At 41.9% G+C, this 20,796-nt stretch overlaps 1 protein-coding gene across 1 annotated transcript; it reads left to right on the plus strand.

The window, feature by feature from the left end:
• Positions 1 to 3,481: 3,481 nt before the first annotated feature.
• LOC134535385 (talin rod domain-containing protein 1-like) lies at positions 3,482 to 20,283 on the plus strand. Its single transcript, XM_063374458.1, has 4 exons — positions 3,482 to 3,697; positions 14,479 to 14,691; positions 17,160 to 17,369; positions 19,963 to 20,283. Exons 1-4 carry the CDS (start codon positions 3,647 to 3,649, stop codon positions 20,281 to 20,283), a joined length of 795 nt encoding a protein of 264 aa, XP_063230528.1. The 5' UTR covers positions 3,482 to 3,646.
• The last annotated feature ends 513 nt before the right edge of the window (positions 20,284 to 20,796 follow it).

Genomic DNA, 20,796 nt, shown 5'->3' on the forward strand with positions numbered 1-20,796 from the left:
TTCAGCTGGAGATCGTGATTTAACATCATGCCTAAAAAATTTTTAAAAATAAATACAGAAGCAGATAAAAGGTATTACCAAAGGCAACATGGGAATAAACCGCCAAAAGAGGCGACAGGAAGTGCCTGTGAAAGGATGCGAGAGAGTACAGGTCGCAAAAAAAAAATGCCTTTTTTTTAATTTAAGGTTATATCAGCATCCTTACTATTCTCAATTATTATCTCTTGTTCAATTAAAAAAAAATTATTAATGATTTCTCTTTTATCTGTACCAAACATGCAAGAAGTTTCGCTTTCACGCGTGGACTCTACGCACGCATCACCCCCCCCCCCCCCCCCTCCTCATCCGGGGGGGAACATGTACTCAGTGGCGTAGCCAGGATTTGTGTATGGGGGGTGTTAAGAAGCATGGCCCCCCAGTATTAAAGCGGGGGGTCCGGGGGTCCTCCCCCGGGAAAATTTGGATTTTAAGGTGTAAAATGAGTGCTATTTTAGCAGTTTTCGGTTCTTAAATTTAAATATTGTAATGGTAAAAATTTTATTAATTTTAATATGAAATTTGTTTGAGTGATAAATAAGAAATTAATTAAAGATTTTATGCTAAGGGGTAGGGGGGGGTTGAACCCCTAACCCCCCCCCTCAGGCTACGCCCCTGCATGTACAATGCCGTGGAGGGGGGGAGGTTCACGGACGCGCCACTGACCAGCGATGAAAAGGTCGCCCGCCGCCGAACGCGAAAATCAGGGACTTCCTGACCGGCATCGCGTGCCCCTGCTTCCGGGCCAACGGCCCTCCTCTCCCCCCCCCCCCCTTATGTGGCCGTGACGTCGCAGGAAGTGGAGGCGGTCAACCACCCTCGGCGCGAAGGGGGAGTCACTACTGCCGCCGCCGGCCGCGCTGGGAGGTGTCGTGGCGACGACCCGCCGCCGCCGCATGGGCCCCGAGACCTGCCGCCCCCGGGGGCGGCGCGAGGAGGCGGCGTGGCTGGGCGCCAGGGCGCTCGCCCTCACCTGCGAGCTGTGCCAGCGCCGCATGCAGACCGCCGCCGACATGCTCCTGCTCACCAGGTACATACTCACTCTCCGCTGCTCCTTCACGGGGGATGCTGCGACCCAACTGAACACTAAGTGTGTAAACTGCTACATAGCCCGATCCATTGGTATCACCTGCTTGAAGAAATGTTTAGAAAAAAGTACATTTTTGAAGATTTGAAATTGAAGCGGAAGGATAAGGTGGTTACACTAGCATCTGTTTCCTGTTCTCTTAAAATCAAGGACAAAAAATTTCACAATAGACCCACTCACTCTATTCCAACGAGTTTGCATCATGAAGCAATCAGAGGCTGGCCTCAGGAATTTGTTCGAATATGAGCTAGCCCCTTTTCCAATGTCCATTCACAGAAGAAGGTGTATGCACAAGGGCAGAACGTCAATGATGTTTATGTAATTCAGTCCTATGCAAGAACAAGTGGACTTTGGCACCAGAAAATGCATTGTCATTTATGGTGGGTACTTGCTTCATAAAGTTGTCTGGAGTAAGTCCAATGAAGCCACATTTCAGTTTAGGTAGGGAGAGTAAGTAAGTCTCAGGCCGAAGCCTATACGCTCTGATCATGCAGGGTGTTAGCCATGCAGGAGAGGTAGCATGCACCATGCGCCAGGAGGGGGGATTGGCCTTTCCATGGCTGCGATTGGCGCCAGGGCTGACTCCCCTCACTGACTACTCTAGACTAAAAACTAGACAAGTTGGGCCCAGGTAAAACCTGCATGGACACAGGCAAAAAAAACCTGGGCTCTGACACGCGGGATAAAAAAGTTTCATGCATTAATATCAAGCAGGATGCTTTCGGGAAATCAGAAGGATGGATCTGGAAGAAGAGTTGGACAGAGTAGAAAAGAGTCTACCATGCGGGGGTTGGGGGCTTGGGCATTGCTGTGACGGGAGTGAAACCTCTTTGGCAGTTCAGACCTCGACTCGCACGTATATCGTAAGGGTTAAAACGTCAGGAAGATAACGAAGACAAATTTTCTAAATAAATATTACTCACTGTTGTAATACTCGCATGATAAACATAAACTGTGGATTTTTACTGTTTCATCAAACAATTCTGCCATTTGTAACACGCCATACCTTTGAACGAAATATGAGATTAATAACAGGTAGCGCTATCTATGCGGGAAATGCAGGGACTATTTCAACAGCACTCTCTACGCTGCTTGTTCAACAAAGAAAAATCGCGAGCACACGGTGGTAGCAAATATAAAATGCATGGCACTCACAGCTAACTGTATAGGATACCTATAACTATTTTCTGAAACAAGCGCATGCGCACTTTCTCTGTCTTATTCTTTCGTGCATCTATTTCTCTCGGCTTTTTTTTTTTTTAGGGTGGGGGACGAATCATCGTACAAAGACGAGAAATAAAAATGAGCCCAGCAATGTATTACTACATAAAATTATATTATTATTTTAACATAGTAATTTTTTTTTTCCGTGATTAAGTTTTAATCACATCAAACTTCACCCTCAAGCTTTACTAGCGCGCGCTCTACTACTATACTACGCTGCCTGTTGAGAATTTGCAAGGATAATGTGTATTATAATAATAGTAATGCTAGTTTTTTTAGGTATTTTAAAATTTGTGATATTTTGTTACTATAGCTATTTTAGTTCACCAAAAATATTTCAGGGTAGTTTCACTATCATAAAGGATTATTTGTGGTGTGTACACTAATATTATCGAAACACACTATATATGAGCTTATGTTGCTACACGTGGGTTCGCCATTTTTGTTGCACATTTCCGTTCTTCACCTTCAGATCTATTTTCACGGAATTTCTCCTACCTATGCCGTATTCCGAGAGTTAAGATGTTTACACTTCAAAAAGTATTCTTACTTATTTTAAGGATCGGTTTAACTCACCGTCACCGTGTTAACTCAACTCAGCATGGCTCGCTGCCGGGACACCGTGGCTGCCCGCACTCTGGGACTGGTGGTTGCACGTTCTCCCGCCAGGAGCGCTGAACATGACAGAGGACCCGTGTTGTTGTCTGCGGCAGCGACCCGCGGCCCGTGAGGACGCCCAGCCTGTCGGTGTTCGGGCAGAGCGTGGCTCGCTGCCGGGACACCGTGGCCGCCCGCACTCTGGGACTGGTGGTTGCACGTGCTCCCGCCAGGAGCGCTGAACATGACAGAGGACCCGTGTTGTTGTCTGCGGCAGCGACCCGCGGCCCGTGAGGACGCCCAGCCTGTCGGTGTTCGGGCAGAGCGTGGCTCGCTGCCGGGTCACCGTGGCCGCCCGCACTCTGGGACTGGTGGTTGCACGTGCTCCCGCCAGGAGCGCTGAACATGACAGAGGACCCGTGTTGTTGTTTTCGGCAGCGACCCGCGTCCCGTGAGGACGCCCAGCCTGCCGGTGTTCGGGCAGAGCGTGGCTCGCTGCCGGGTCACCGTGGCCGCCCGCACTCTGGGACTGGTGGTTGCACGTGCTCCCGCCAGGAGCGCTGAACATGACAGAGGACCCGTGTTGTTGTTTTCGGCAGCGACCCGCGTCCCGTGAGGACGCCCAGCCTGTCGGTGTTCGGGCAGAGCGTGGCTCGCTGCCGGGACACCGTGGCTGCCCGCACCAGGGGACTGGCGGTGTTGATGAGAGACCTGGCGGCGCTGGTGGGGCGGGACAGCGCCGAGCACGACGAGGTGAGCCTTCGAGGGGGAGACATAGCAACTGAAAGACGCCATATTGGTTTCAACACTTTTCATGCCATACGAAATTTTTATCATTTGACTAGCTGCCCGACCCGGCTTCGCACGGCTATACTAATGGAAAAAGAATTATGCCACATCTCCCATTTACAGTAATGGTAAATAATAAAAAATTCTGTGAAAATTTATTACAATGCTGTATAATGTACCGATGGTTTCCCGACTCGTGCACGCAACATAAAACTGATGTACCCGTACTTCGCTACGGCAGTCTACAGGCAGATCACTCTTGCGCCGCTCATAATACATGCCCCTCGTTGTGGGTACGCCACTGCCGCGCGATGCCTGTTGCCATGGAGACGCAGAAGGCATGAACAATGCAAAATACTGTTCTCATGCAGACAAAGTACCCACTGTTGCCTGGTTTTAACCACCTATGCTATGGGATCTAATTTTCGGAAAATGTCATCCTGCGTAACATAAGGAACATTACTGTGAAGTTTCAAGTCTGTAAAATATATATACTTGAAAAAAAAGGGCAATTTTTGATATTTAAAGTACTTGCAAAATTTCAACGGTGATGAGGACTGCACTAACAATGAAATAGCCGTTGCCATAGAGACGAATGAAGCATCAACAAAGCAACAGCCGTTGCCATGGTGATTTCCTACCAAAAACTGGAAATAAAAAAAAATTTAGGGGTGGACTACCCCTAACATTTAGGGGGATGAAAAATAGATGTTGGCCGATTCTCATAGATACCGGATAAGCACAAAAAATTTCATCAAAATCGGTCAAGCCGTTTCGGAGGAGTATGGCAACGAAAACTGTGACACGAGAATTTTATATATTAGATATTGAAAATTTTTCTTCCTCAAGAGAGATGTCGCATATAAAGAAATTTTCATAGACATAGAACGGTATTACAAGACACAAAAATAATGGTTTTAGGCGTGGTATTCCAAGACATTGGGGTATAGTATCGAATAAGCACTACCTTGTTTGGGATACAATTGTTATCTAACTCGCAGATAATATTCCAGAACATGTGCGAACCCAATCCCTGTTGGTAACGAAAAAGCAACCATTTTAATGAACTCTGCCCTGCACGAGGCTAGAAACTGATTTCAGTGCATTCTAGTGTATGTTTGCTTGTGCCAAATATCATACAGGTAGCAGCACTATCGTGATAACTAAATTGGGGGCGCGGAAGACTACCATAATGGTAGTATTCCGCCTGACCTCTCCGAAAAAGGCGGAAAAGTACCATAACGGAAATCTGCCATTTATTCAAAGAACGAGGTGGAATTCTGCCATATTTCCTTATACGCTACATGGAATGAGTATAGCTGCTTTGCTCTCGAAGTAGTGTATAGAATACGTCGCTAGGTAGCACTGTTAACCCCCTAGCTGTTTCTTAGGTTAACTTAAAAGGCCACAGATAGCGCTTCTGACGGTTACTTTCTGTAGTTCCAGTCATAAATCAACTCAACAGATCGCGCACTAATAGAAACGAAAGTTTCCAAAAATGGGTTATAGGAAGCAGCACTGTATACTTATAACCGCGATCTGTAAAAATAAAATATGGTAGTTTTCAATTATGGCACTCTTCCTCCTGTTTTGACGGGGGGCGACAGAAGACTGCCATACTGGAAGACTGCCATAATGAAATAATTATTCCGCCTGGGGGCGACGGAAAACTACCATAAGTTAAAACATGACCACCATAAGTTAAAACATGACCATACAGTCCTAATACTCGATCGACATGAGTAAATTGTCTATTATCTTAGAAATAATTTGTATAAATAAGCAGCATCTAAGTCTTGTGATTCTAATTGGGTTTCAACTCCAGGCCACTAGGCAGAAAATCACAATTCCCTGACAACCGACGGTCAAGTAAGTAAAATATTGTATGATTTATATCATTTGTTTGAAATTCCACGACAAAATATCACCATCAGGTGTATAGTCATCTAGGTATACTACTGAGGTGGTAATTCATTTGAGTTTATTTTATGTAATGTCTATCAAAAAACAATAAAATAAACTTAAGCATTTCACAAAAAAATATATATTTACATTACTACATCATTAATAATACCCACATTATGTTTCTGATGGGATATTGGGGTTCACTTTTCGTGGGCTGATTTCACTACTACCTTACTTCTTAATGGCTGTGGTGTTTAAGTCATGTTGGGGATGTTACAGGGGCCATCATTATGTTTTTAATATGTGCTGTGAAAACCATTAGAAGAGTATTTAAACATATAGATGTACAGAAAAAAACAATTGCAATTAAGAATAGATAAAAACAATCACAGCATTTCCAACCTGTGAACTGCGAATACGGAATATTCGTTATACGTTACTTGAGAACGATTTACGTTTGCTGTTTAAGTTTTACTGATTAAGAAGTTGTGAAATTAGACCTATATTTTAACTGCCTCAATGACTAAGAAATAATGTAATGAGCTGGTTAAGTGAAACCATTTCAGAATATTAATTAATTTATGAAAGCCTTGAAATCATTTTTATGTATGTTTACCAGGGGAATAGCCTATTTCCAGTATTATTTTTCTTCCTATTCTTGTCTGTAAACATATTAATAGCGAGGTCAATGCAGACGGCAAAACACAACGCCACAGTAGAGCGACAATGTGAAAGGAATCAGCCATGACCTACAGTACGGAACCATCCTACCATTTTCTAGAAAAGATCGGTGGGACTGTATCGAGACTTACGGCCATTGATTTCACGTGAAACTTCTATGTCAGCGAGTCGCTTTTAGTGTAATGGTTTAAAATAAAAGCAATAAAAATGAGAAATTGACTACGTACTAAAAATTTTAATTCAAAACAGACACTAAATGGTAGCTTACCATCATTTCAATTAATATTCGGAAAACATTCGGTTTAACATTACCCTATGATATGATAACTGAGATACCGTAGGCATAATATAAAAATTTATGTTTTTTGGTGCACGTACAATCTGTATTGCCCAGTGTTATCAGTTATCTAAACGCAATCACAGGAATCGTCGCTATCACATCTGAGTCGTGAGCTACACTAAACAGAAATATTTTTTTCCGAACCTAAATTAAATCTAAGTGTATTTGGGAGGTCTAGGTAAGGAAGACTTAAGTGCGTCTCAGGCCGAAGCCTATATAGTTAGTAAAATGTTAAAGCAAGATGATACAGATCTTTTCTGGTACCCATATGTTTTGCTGTGATTTTTAATACGTTTATTTCAAAATCATATGACAATTACCACTCGGGATTTGAACCTATGTTCTCTGGAATACGAATATAGTGTCTTACATCTCGGTCCATAAACTTCGATAGTGTATCTTTTCTCATCTTAAGATTGCCTTGTAGTTATTCCTTATGCTACAGGCGTGACTGTACGATCATTGCATAACAGTACAAATACATAGTTTCAGACTTTAGTACTCCATGTAGGCTATCATCACATGTCTTGAAAATTATAAGTACAACTATAAAAAATTACGGTCTCCAAAATTTTTATTCACGTCTTTTGAGTATGTCGTCTTGTAGTGTGTGTAACTACATGTGATTTTGTTTACACATTTACCATAGGTGTAGACAGTATTTGTGGAAGGGGAGAGCAGAAGCCAGTCCCTCCTCTGGAAACTCTTTTACAAAGACAGTGATTGAAAATACATTTTAGGTAAGTTGACGATCCCTTAAGTACTTTTTGAAATTCCTGCCATTGTAAGTTTGTAAAATAAAATTCTTGTCTAAATAAATCTGGCCACCCTACTCCCCCCCCCCTTTTTTTTTACTACACTCTTGAAACTTATTGTTACAGAAACAGGTTCCTATTTTGAATAAGCTTCTCTGCACTAATACCTGTGCTTTGTTAACAGAAGTGTAAACAAATATACACATAAAACAAATAAAACACAAATCTGGTTAAAGAAAGTATCTATGTGAATATCAACAAATTCAGTGAAGTTCATTAAATAAAATTTCAACTGACAAACAACATTTTAAATAATAGGTAAATTAATTCAAGATGTAGTTCAGACAAACGCCATTACTCATGTATCATGACAAACCTCAGTATGTTTGTGCCTTAAGAAGTGAATAGATCTCTTTCCCGAAACGTTGAAACTGTTCTCTTAGGAATCATATACTTTGTTAGTCTGCGCTATCATCGTTGTGGTTTTCATAATATCTGATTTTTCGCTCAACTGTTGCTTACGTTATTTGTCTGTGCTGTCATCACTGTTTCTTCACATCGCTAGGTTCACCTGTGCATCTCTGTATAGCCGTTATTTTTTTTTTTTTTTTTTTCAATTTATATGTTAAGTTTCATTTTTGAGTTATTCTGTTTGTCGTTGTGCACCGTAAATTTTCTTGGTAAATGTAACAAAAATATTCATGTAAACTTTCATATTTGTTAATTTGTACATTTATGCTTCGTGTTGCCCCAGTACCTCCAATATTTAGTTATTTGCAAACAGTTGTTTGAATAGCTTTCCAGTTAAGGACGGTAAAACAAAAGAAAGCCAAAAGTAATTTTAAAAAGTTAAATTATATGTGGCTTTAAAACCAAATAAATAAATTGTGTATACAATAACTTCATGCTTGTAAGCATACACATATTTTAAATAAACACAGCCTTTTAATATCTAACATTTATTTCAACAGTGCAAGCTCTCACATGTATTTCTACATAATTATTGTACAGCGGGACTGTAAGTTTGTTTGCAGGAAATCAACTAAAAAATTGCCAGACTAGTTACACAAATTATATTTCACTGTTATGATTGTGTAGTGTAGTTTATTGGCAGAGGACAAGCAGCACAGGAGCTCTAGGGGAGACATTGGCTCGTACATGGAATGTTGTGTCTTTCAAAAATATATATATTACCATGCGTATAATATTGTCGCGGTTCGAAATTTTGCAGGATTGTTGAAATCAAATTTAGGGTCTTTACTGACGGGACTCTGGGCTGGCTGCTCTGTTCACTCGTCAGCGCAAGTGGCGTGACCATGTAATTGGGGCACGGGGCCGGCGCGGCGCGCTGCGGGCTTGCAGATTTTTGTTTGTTGTTCGGCCGCGCGCGGGCGCAGCAACGGGCCGCAGTTACTGGGGCGCGCTGTCGTAACAAGCCGCGCGGTGTGGCATGCACGTCGGGGTAGAGGGGGGGTAGCCTTCCCAGATGTTCTAGTTAGTTGTTTAGTAAATTTGGATTCAATAACGAGCGGTTGTTATGCTAGGCGCGGCAGGGCGCACGAATTTAAGCGCAAGTGAGTGGTAGCTCGGGGCTCACTCTGGCGGAAGCTATGGCCGTCGCCAGTGGAAACGAGTCGTTTAGTTCGTAAGTTTAGATCGTCATGTAATCGTCTTCAAGCTGACTCTGGCGGGAGCTAGGTCTCTCGTCAGAGGTCACGATTAGTTAGAGTCCTAGTTTTTAAAATGTAATGGTCGTTCGGGTTTTCAAGGGCAGGAGAGGCCCCTACGTTAGTTTTTAAGTAATCGATCAAGAAAGGCTTATTGGAAAATGTGAGCATAGAATTATCGTTGTCTTAATTTTAATTATAAATTAAGATGTAATCGGAAGGATTAGGGAAGAGCTTAGTGAAGCCTCTTTCTCTCTTGTAAGGTCGTTCATTAGTAATTAGGAAGTAATGAAGAGATTGTTGTAAATTTTAATCCCGCTTTGTAAATGTTCATAAGGACTGATTTGGATTATTTGACTTTAAGAATAAAATCATTTTAAATTAGTATTATGTTATTTTGCACAATCTCCTTAGTTCAGCTCTCTTCCCAGACATCCTGTACGGGATGACGAACCTATTAACTTCGATCCAAGATACATTAAAGGATTTTATGAATTTAAGAGAAATTGTGAGTAATGCCTTTCGCAAAGTATGAAGCCAGCAAGCGAGTGTTTTTATGTCACGAGCTACGATTCTCTCCCCCCGTAACTTTTGATGCTTACGACTTAATTACGACTAGTTTTTTTTCCCCCGTGACAATATTATCCTCCTTCATTAAAACTGTCAAATCAAATTGACATTAATTTTTTTTGTGCCTTACAGCACCTATAAACGAATTAAGACTTATGGCATAAAATAACAACAAAAACACATACACTGATACACATCAATGCGAAAAAAAAAACGCACAGATAAAGATCATGTTAACCAATTGGTTACTTTGGTTTTCACAAAAATCTTGAACCGAAACTAAAATGGTGTATACAAAATAAATATTTTGGGGAGTATATTTTATAATGGTTTTAAAAGTGTCACTAATTCTGTAATTGCAAGTTGGAATTCTTAATCCAAACTGAGTCATTATGTCTGAACCAACAAAAATGGTGATAGAATGTATATAATAAAAAGTGCATCACTGATCGAACGTCTAATAAATAGAAAATGCAAATAGGTTATATAGGAATGTAGCATATTCAAAATAATTTAAATGCCTGAAATATTTAAATATTAATTTAATAACTTTTTCTGCATACTTTCAATTATTTTCTAATTAAAATTATTGATACATTTTAAATGTATAAAGATCTAAAGATCTTCATGTGTTACTAATAGTATTATCTACATATTGGTATCTATATAATCAGAGACGTTTGCTATCATGAAAATCAGATCTCGACAGCTGAAATATTTTCACAAACATATTTCCCAATTATATCTATATATTTTTTCATCAGCATCCTTCATCAATTCTGATTACAGTGTGGATATCATTTATTAAATATTAACGAGTAGTTGAGATAAACTACTACTTTGCCATGAAATTGCATTTGCAAATTTGACTGAAAAGCGTCTATTTGTAAGATAATTAAAACATATATATATACACCACGCATTGTTTGACGAGGCTTAAAATTTATAATTTTTTATAATAAGATTGTGTTGGAAAGTATCAAAGGCTTTGCTCATGTTGAAATAAATTCTTTTTTTTTTATGTTTGGATGTTATACTGGTACATACACACACATACGATGTGGTTTTTCAGAAATAATATTTTTAGGAATAAAATTCATGTGCCTATAAAAATGTTTTCTTCAAAAACACTACATAACAAATGTATTAGTTTGTAAATAAATTAAACTGTCAATAATGCTTCAAGAAAATATATACCGATAAATGGTTGAACACACAACATCGGTATACAACCACTCACTGACTGATACACACTTAATTAAAATATATGTTATGTTCAAATGTTTTAAATGTTCGTTTGAGCTTTATTTATAACATGTTGGAATGATAATGCTACAGTTACTAAAACGCTACAAAACTAATATATATATTTTTTTTGCAAAACTCCGTTCCCCCGGAGAAACCCCCGGAATGGCCACCGCATGGGGAGCCCAAGAAAAGAAACGGGCTCCCCATTTGGAAGCCACCTGGAAGGTTTTTTTCTGTTCCACCCACCGTTTCTTTTGGTAGCCTGACTTGTTGCAAGGGATTGTATTCATACCAGAGAAAATGCCACCATTTTGTCTGGGCAATCCGCCTTGGAGGAGCCGGGGCGCGAACCCGGGTCCTACAAGTCACAAGGCAGGCGCTCTACCCCAGAACCAGAGTGGTAGAGCGGATACTTGCAGTCTTCTTAACACTGACATGATGTTATTCCACGAGTTTACTGTATTTTCGTGTCATTAACACGTGCAGTACGTGCAGTAACATCTAACCTCGGTAAGGGCTTGTCCATTAATCACGTGATGTTTTTTTTAGCAAATTTTTAACCCCCCCTCCCCACTAGTGATTTGTGGTGAGGTTCAGACTACCCCCCCCCCCCCCTCAATAAATCACGTGTATTTTTTGGTACAAAATATTTTTCAAAAATTCAGAATATTATCTTTAAATATAGGTATAATCTAATTTAATTCTGGAAAATTAAGCACAGTGATAAAAATGTCCAGACACACATTAAGGTTGCAGGTTTATTCTCACTAGCATACAAATAATAAAGGAAAGGCTTATATGTGATTTACGCATGTATTCGGCGCCAAAATCACAGTCTTACTGGCGACTGGCAAGCCGAGCCGGGTGGTTCATGTTGCGGCGGGCGGGGATATTGTTGCCCGGCTACGGCGAGTCAAGGTCACGCGTCGCTTTTCGGTTTAGTAGAAATCGTGCAAAAAAATAAATACACGTGATATCTCTCTACACCCCCCCCCCCCCTCCACCATTGTGATATTTCGTGATTTTTTTCGACAAACCCCCCCCCCCCCGCCCTTTCAGGCCTCACGTGATTAATGGACGATCCCTAACGAACAAATTTATGTTTTCTTATGAACCCAAATTTTGTCTTGGAATACCGATCTAGGTGTTGAATATGCGACAACTGTACCCTAACTGTATTCCTTGTGTACGATAATACACGGCCTGTCCTTAATTTTTAGAAAACCGTTAGAAAAACATTACATCACGCCAGTTAGCCGATCTAACTGGTGGGGAGCTTCACTCCCCCGCCGAACAACCATTAAAATTAATTCACATTATTTTTAATGTCCGCTTAGTTTGAAAATATTTATAATGTAACTGACCTGACCTAATCGACCATTTTAGTTCCTACTGTTCATCCTTTGTCCCGGTTTGTTTGGTCTGGTCAGTTACATTATAAATAATTTAAAACTAAACAACCATTAAAATTAATTCACATTATTTTTAATGTCCGCTTAGTTTGAAAGTATTTATAATGTGACTGACCTGACCTAATCGACCATTTTAATTAATTAGGCATTCACGAACATACGGCAAAATTAAAAATAATGGTCACGATCGAATGATTGCACATGTCTTGTATTGCAAAATCATGTCTGTAGAAGAAACGTTAATCGTTTGACATTTCCGTGTGACTCGTGTGGAGTACATTTCACAAACAAAAGTAATTTGATTAGTAAAGTATTTGGAATTTATTATCTCCGCCGGGTTTAATGAAAAGAGGAAGTGAAATAGCATATAATAAAAGCATTTTCGGATTTTTAGCATTTTTTCCCCGCAAATACCGCTACTCTACATATTTTTATCATATCATGTAATTTAACGATCGTCCACCGATTTTCAACACAATCGGTACGGTTAATTAAAAGTAATGTTGAATATTCAAATACGTTTTAAAACTTCCACAACACAAAACAAAATTGTTATTATATAACATCTGAAACAATTATATCTAAAATGGCCTCGTGGCCATGCGGTCAGCATCACTGACTTCCAAATCAAAGGTTGACAGACCGAATCTCGGCCGCTGCAATACTTTTTTGTACTTGTAAAAATAAATACGGCGCGCGCGTTACTTCAAAAGTAATAAATATATTTGAATTAATGAATGCAAATAAAAGTAAATTTATTAATTAAATTGTAGATTACATTTTACTCCTTCTTTGTATCCATACAAAATAGTGATAATTCAATAAAAATGATTCAATTTTATTCATAAAAGTATGCAGTGGTAGATTTTATCATACAAAAGATAGAAAAAATAAAAAACATTTCTTCCTCAAATAATATAATTTTTTAATGCCTAAATGGTTTGGTTTCAAAAACCTATTACGGCTCAGTCTCAGGCCGAATATGATATTTCATTTTCTTCTGGATCAATAATTTCATCAATGTTTTGTTATGACATTGTCACGTTTAACTATCATCCGTAAACCGACTTTACAGACAACTTTTTTTTTTTGCTCTTTCGTTATAAGTGTTGGACCTTTCGTAAGCTCTCAGTGGCAATGCTGCGAACAGATAAGTAAGATGTAGCAATCATTACATTACTCCTACCTGATACCCCATGGTAACCACATTGCCATAACATACGGCATATTTCTGGTTCCATGAGGTAGGTGGCTGTCTCCACATTCAACCCTGCTCACAGGATCATATTGGCCTCGGGGGGAGTGGTTGGGAGGGGGATTATAACCACTTTGCCCACTGTTTTCTTTTTCAAATTCTTACCTTTTGTTGTTGGGAATGATAGATTTTTTTAAAAAGATTTTGGGACCACCAGATCTTCAGAGACGAGCAGGATACCGTATTTTTTTTCCTCTGCGACACAGACTATGTACCATAATTTTGTCCTGATAGCGATCATTGCCACAGTGCGTCCAGCCACGCAACAGCATTTCCAGTTTCTAGTCCGACCGAATACGTGGGTAATATACCTACGAATATGTGTCTACAGGATAGTAAAGGTTGTATCCTGAAGGGCTAAAGTTTAACTTCCAAATTCTGCTGAGTAATATGGCGTATTCTGTGGGTAAAAATTTTTATTACTTAGAGTTTATATGTAATTGAAGTCTCTGATACAGCACTCCTAAACACAAATTGGATACCAGTACGTCCGCCATTATTTATATTATTTAATATAAATGTTAACAGTAATTTTTTTTAATTGTGGGTTTTGAATAGATGTACATTAATCAGTAGGGACACCTGTATTTCGCGAATACATTTCATCTCAAGGTATTTCACAAAATACTGTAGCTTTTCTCCTGTGGTTATTGGCTGAGGTCGGTGAGAGGTGTCGTCCCGCTCTTGACGGGGCCGATGAGAATGTGGTCACCATACTGCTGCACCCTCACAATTTGCCACGACTCTTAGAAAAAGCTACAGTGTTTTGTGAAATACCTTGACATGAAATGAAATCGCGAAATACAGGTGTCCCTATTAAACAGGGATAAGAAAAACTATTCTGGGTGAGGATAGAGAGGGGTGCATTATGACGTTGCTGTACCAGAGAGGGGGTGGCTCGTCGAAACGCAGGCGCGGGCGTGCGTGGAGGAGATCTGCTCGCTGGTGGTGTCGCTGACCGAGTGCAGCGCCCACGCCGGCTACCTGCTCGCCGTGCTGCAGGAGGGCAGCTCTCCGGAGACCCCGGGGCCCGTCGACCGCTACCAGGTGTGCCGCGCCGCCGCCGACGTGGCGCACGGCACTGCGCTGCTGCGCGCGCACCGCCTGCCCACCATCTCCTCCTTGGTACGTACCATGGTATTAGGAAAGAGAGAGGTACGTACGGCTCCAGCTTCCCTCCCGCGCTCGGCCAACCGGCTGCGTACTTCGCCTTTCCACGTCTCCCAGGATATTTTGACTTTTCACATGGGAATTGCCACGTCTCCCAGGATATTTCGTCTTTCCACGTGCGAATTGCCATGTCTCCCAGGATATTTCATCTTTCCATGTGGGAATTGCCACATCTCCCAGGATATTTCATCTTTCCATATGTTAATTGCCACATCTCCCAGAATATTTGTCTTTCCACATGGGAATTGCCACATCTCCCAGAATATTTTGTCTTTCTACATGGAAATTGCCACATCTCCCAGAATATTTCATCTTTCCACACGTGAATTGCCACATCTTCCAGGATATTTCATCTTTCCACATGGGAATTGCCACATCTCCCAGGATATTTCATCTTTCCATGTGGGAATTGCCACATCTACCAGAATATTTTGTCTTTCCACATTGGAATTGCCACATCTCCCAGAATATTTCATCTTTCCACATGTGAATTGCCACATCTCCCAGAATATTTCATCTTTCCACATGTGAATTGCCACATCTCCCAGGATATTTCATCTTTCCATGTGGGAATTGACACACCTCGCCATTTGCCACATCGCCATATCTCGCCTTCCTACATGGGAACTGCAACATCTTTCAGCATTTTTAGCCTAATTACATAGGTAATTGTGACACATACCAGAATTTCTCTCCTTTGCACGTAGGAATAATTTCTCTCCTTTGCACGTAGGAATTGCAACATCTCCCAGCATATTTAGCCTTTCCACATGCAAACTGCAATATCTCTGAGTATTGTGCCTTTCCACGTGAATAATTGCGAACCATCCCAGCGCTTCCCGCCTTTACACGTAAGAATTACATATCTTGCTTTTCCCAATGGGAACTGCAACATCTCCCAGAATATTTTGCCTTTCCACATGGGAATTGTAATGCACCTCCCAGTATATGTCTGCTTTACACAATGGGAATCGCAACATTTTTTTTTCTATTTATATATCTTTCCCAGACAAATATAAAAACACGCCTAGCATTTTTCGTCCTTCAGCATTAGAATCGCAATGCGCCTTAGAGCATATCTACACTTTACACACGGTAATCGCTACACACACCTCACAGTGTATTTGCCCTTCCAAGCTATAGTTCCCAACACGCCTAGCATATTTTTTCTTTACACATAAGAACTGCAATGCATCTCCCAGCACATTTTGTCTTGCAATGCGAGAATTTCCGCACTCTCACCATCAGAAAATCACAGACATGCGTGACAATACAAGCTGATTTTAAAAACATGGGTTGCTGTAAAAAAGATTTTTGTTATGCCACCCTTAGCATTATCTTGATGTCTGGGGAAATGCACATATTTAATTAGATGAATTACTCATCTTCAATTTGGACACTACCATGTGGATGGGCACATGGACTTGGCTAACGACAATTTACATACAAATAAATTCTACAAGAAATAATTTCATTTTTTAACTTTTTACAATACAAATATGGGAGAAATACCGCAGATTTGTACAAAAATACCTTTCCCACTCATAATTTCCGAACAATTTGTCAGAATGGAGCAGAGGCGGCCCAGTGGATGCCTGGGAAGTTTTGGGTGGTACGACATACCTGCCAGTTAAATGGGAAGTCCTGTATTTTCAAAATTAATAATCTGAGTGGTGACTATAAAAATAATATGGTGGAGAAATGACGATAAAAGTGTAATACAAGTGGTTTTAAGAATCTGTACCAGTTGTTATATGCCTAAACATTACTCTGAGAACACTCCTTTTAGCCATTTCAACTGTTCTAAAAAAATACACTTCCAAAACTTAATTCGGAAAACAAAACCATTTATCAGCCCTCACCGACATCTTAAATGGTATTCGTAAACAGACCCCATTCGAACATCTTGAGACGTTTTCAAATTGCGTGGTTTTTCCTGAAGCTCTGCACACACTATGTGCTCCGAGGCAAGGGCGCAATAACAGGGGGGGGGGCAAGGGTATTTTGCCCCCCCCCCCTCTGAAACCTTGAAGTGGGGGCAAACGGGGGCAAAGAATGTGCTGTGTAATCAATTTTTAGATAATAAAACTGCTTAAATAGCACCATTTTCCACCTTGAAATACAAATTTTCCCGGGGGAGGAACCCCGGACCCCCCCGCTTCAATAGGGGGGATCGATGATTCTTTATAAAAAGGTATATTGCCCCCCCCCCCCCTCCTTTTGGAAATTTAGTTGTTGCGCCCCTGCTCCGAGGTAGGCTGGACCTGTGAAAACTACAATAATAGGGAGGCCTTAAATTTTAATTTTAAAAAAATAAATAATAATATGTGAACCTACTCCAAAGGTGAGGAGCGATATGGAAGGGGTGGGAAGGCGATCTCGCCACTAGCGTGGAGACGACGAGAGACTTGTTCGGCCCGCAGCAGGTGACGGACATCTGCACGGGAGTGACGGAGAACGCGAGCGTGCTGGCCGACTGCTGCCTGGTGGCCGCCGACGAGGCGCCCGACGACGGCACCCGCCAGCAGTTCCGCCTGTGCCTCAAGAGCGTGACGGCCGCGGCCGACGCCTTCTGCGGCAGCGTCGAGTCGCTCAGGGACCGGCCCGGCGACCGCAACTACAAGGCCTGTCAGGTAGCTGAGGGCGGTGGCAACACGCAGTGGCGTAGCAGGCGGGTGGCAGGGATGGCCCCAGGGGCGTAGGAACCGGGGGGGACAGGGGGGACGTGTCCCCCTGAAATTTTTGGGTGGAGTGGACTGCCCCCCCCCCCCCCCCAACTTTCTAGACCGTGATATTTTTAATTTATAATATTATTCTGCCCAACTATATTTGTAATTTCTTCACTCATCAAATTTTATCTTACGGAAGCAATAATAATTTTAACATCGATGTATCCAATGGTTAGATACAAAAACTGCTTAAAAAGCGCTATGTTGCACTTTTAACATCAAAATTTTCCGGTGGAGGACCCCCGGACCCCCCGTCTTAGTAAAAGGGGAATGGGTTTACATGACATCAAAATCATTATTTGTCCCCCCCCCCCCCCAACTTTATGAACACAGCTACGCCAATGGATGGCCCCCCGCCAGGGTCGCCGGAGCAGGAGGGGCTGCCGCCGCGACGGCTTTGAATATATAATACTGTATAGAAGTCGCCAGCCCAGGTTAAAATTTCTAATACGGTTTTGAGGTGGTTGGTTAATTCACCGCCGCAATCGCCACCATCTCCAGGGCATCGACTAGTGGTGGTCCCTAGCTGACAAGTGTCGAACTCTTCAAACACCCCTTCCCCCTCCCGTTGAACGACCTTGAGCTGCAGTGAATGATAGGTGGGGGGTGTGGGGTGCGGGGGAATGACAGCGGGCGACAGTGCTGCGCTCTAACGTGTAAATAACAACTAAGACGATGCAGGGCGTTACGGCAGCGCACTGCAGCGGTGAAGTTCCCAAGCTGCTCATCATACGCTTCTGAAAAACGTAGAGTAAATCCTATCCACTCGCGACTTCTATACAGTATATAGGTATATTCAAAGGCGACGGTTTCGCAGTTACTGAACCCTCCCCCTCCCCTCTTTTTTAATCCATGAGGGGGCGCCATTTTCAAGTCTGTCCAGGGGCGCCAGTCACCTTAGCTACGCCACTGGTAACATGTCGCAAATTAATAATTCTTAAGCGTAACCGCCAATTATTCCAATTGAAAAATTTTTAAAGTGCTACCCGCAATGGTTTCAATGACATAAATTTTGCGAAAGTGACATACCTAATTTGCAGTGGTTTGTAGAACTTAACTCGATTAAACTTAATCCAGATACTCAGTGATTCATCTTAAAAGACTTTATTATCTATATAGTAAATAAAAGTGTAAAGTTTGTTCGTTCAAAATCTTATATCTGCGAAAGATCTTCACAAAATTAATTTGAAATTCTGACACAACTTTGCATTTGAGGAGTGTGTTTTTATATACCCATGTCCCACCTATGCCAGGTAAAAAATAAAAATATTATATTCGTTTGATCAAACTTTGATATTTGACTGCGGTTCAAATTAATACACCGATGTTTACATCCCTTACATTGAATTATTTTATAGCTTTCCATAAAATGGTAATTCATTTCTATGAGCTATGAGCAAACAAAATATTTACATTTTATTTCTTTCTCTTTTTTTACAGTTTATAATGGCTCAGGAACATGTAATTAACATACAGCGTACCAAGTTTAGAATCTTAAAATACTGCATAGTATGTAAAATTACTAACAATGTTTTTTAACAAAGGTTTTGTCAATTTCCCTGTATTTTCTGGGTATCTAATACGCCAGTTCAATTCCCCGAGTTTTCTTTGATTTCCATATGTTCCCTGTCTGTGTAAAAAAAAATGGCCCATCTACAATAGCAATGTCCTAAACTGTGTCCGAAGGACACTCGTCGCTGATTGGTCCACGTGACCCTCTGACATCATGTGTCAAGTGGGCGAAGGTCCGAACCTACCTGGTCTGAAGACATTAGTCAATTTTGAACTTTTTGTCCCAACCTGTGTACTTCGGATCGGACACAGAAAAAGAACAGAACACTCACGATATTTGAATTTCCGGTTCCCGTTTGAAAAAGTGGTGTTTTTTGGGTTTTTGTTACTGAAGGAACGGAAGGTGTTGTTAGTCACTTGTAACTTACATAATATATAATCTCAAACTACAAAGTAATCAAAAACAATAAACAAAAAACATTTGGTTTGGCAAATTTACCGCGCTCCGGTGACAACTTTAGAAATCAATACATTCGGACATCGGACATCGCAATTGTGGAACAGGGAAGTTTTCGGTGGGACAATGTGAAGTCACTTTTACATTCGGATGAGGACACGGACCACGCACAGGCAGGGGCGTAGCCAGGGGGGTTTTAGGGTTTAACCCCCCCCCCCCCCCTTAGCACCAAATCTTTATTTAATTTTCTTATTCATCACTCAAACAAATTTCATATTAAAAATTAATAACATTTTTACCATTACAATATTTAAATTTAAGAACCGAAAACTGGTAAAATAGCACTATTTTACACCTTAAAATCCAAATTTTCCCGGGGGAGGACCCCCCCGCTTTAATACGGGGGGGGGGGGGCCATGCTTCTTAACAGCCCCCATACACAAATCCTGGCTACGCCACTGCGCACAGGTTCGGACTATTGTGGACGGGCTATTGTAGACCCCCGCCTGACAGCGGCGTCGCGCGCAGCAGGTGTTCGGGGAGGCGCTGGCGACGACGTGCGACGCGCTGGCCGTGTTCGCGACGCAGGACGCGCGGCTGACGGGCGTCGCGGCGACCTTGGGCGCGGCCGGCAGGGACGCGCTGCGCCGCGTGCTGGGGGCCTGCCTGGGCGTGGTGTCACCCAGCGTGCTGGCCTGCCAGCTGGCCGGACGGCTGCCGCGCGAGCCGGGCGCCGCCTCGCGGCTGCGCCTCTGCTGCGAGGCCGTGGCGCGCGGCTCCGGCGAGCTGGTCCGCGCGCTGCACGCCTCCTGCGACGACCGGGGAGACGGCGCGGAGCGCAGGCGGTAGACTGCAGACTGGGGGCCCAGCTCCCGAGGCTGTCAACATGCGACCTCAACAATATTCCTTCAAAAAGACACAAGAATTTTTTATTTATGTTACCAATAGGTAGAGACCAGGGGCGTAGGAACCGGATGGGGGGGGACAGGGGGGGACGTGTCTCCCTGAACTTTTTGGGTGGAGAAGACTGTCCCCCCCCAACTTTGTAGACCGTGATATTTTTATTTTATAATATTATTCTGCCCAACTTTATTTGTAATTTCTTCACTCATCAAATTTTATCTTAAGGAAAAACTAATAATTTTAACATCGATGTATCCAATGGTCGGAAACAAAAATTGCTTAAAAAAGCGCTATTTTGCACTTTTAAAATCAAAATTTTCCAGTAGAGGACCCCCGGACCCCCCATCTTAGTAAGAGGGGAATGGGTTTACATGACATCAAAATCATTATTTGTCCCCCCCCCCCCCCCAACTTTATGAACACAGCTACGCCAATGGTAGAGACCGGAAAAATTCGCGA

This window comes from Bacillus rossius, chromosome 8, assembly GCF_032445375.1.
Source record: "Bacillus rossius redtenbacheri isolate Brsri chromosome 8, Brsri_v3, whole genome shotgun sequence".
Lineage (NCBI taxonomy): Eukaryota > Metazoa > Arthropoda > Insecta > Phasmatodea > Bacillidae > Bacillus > Bacillus rossius.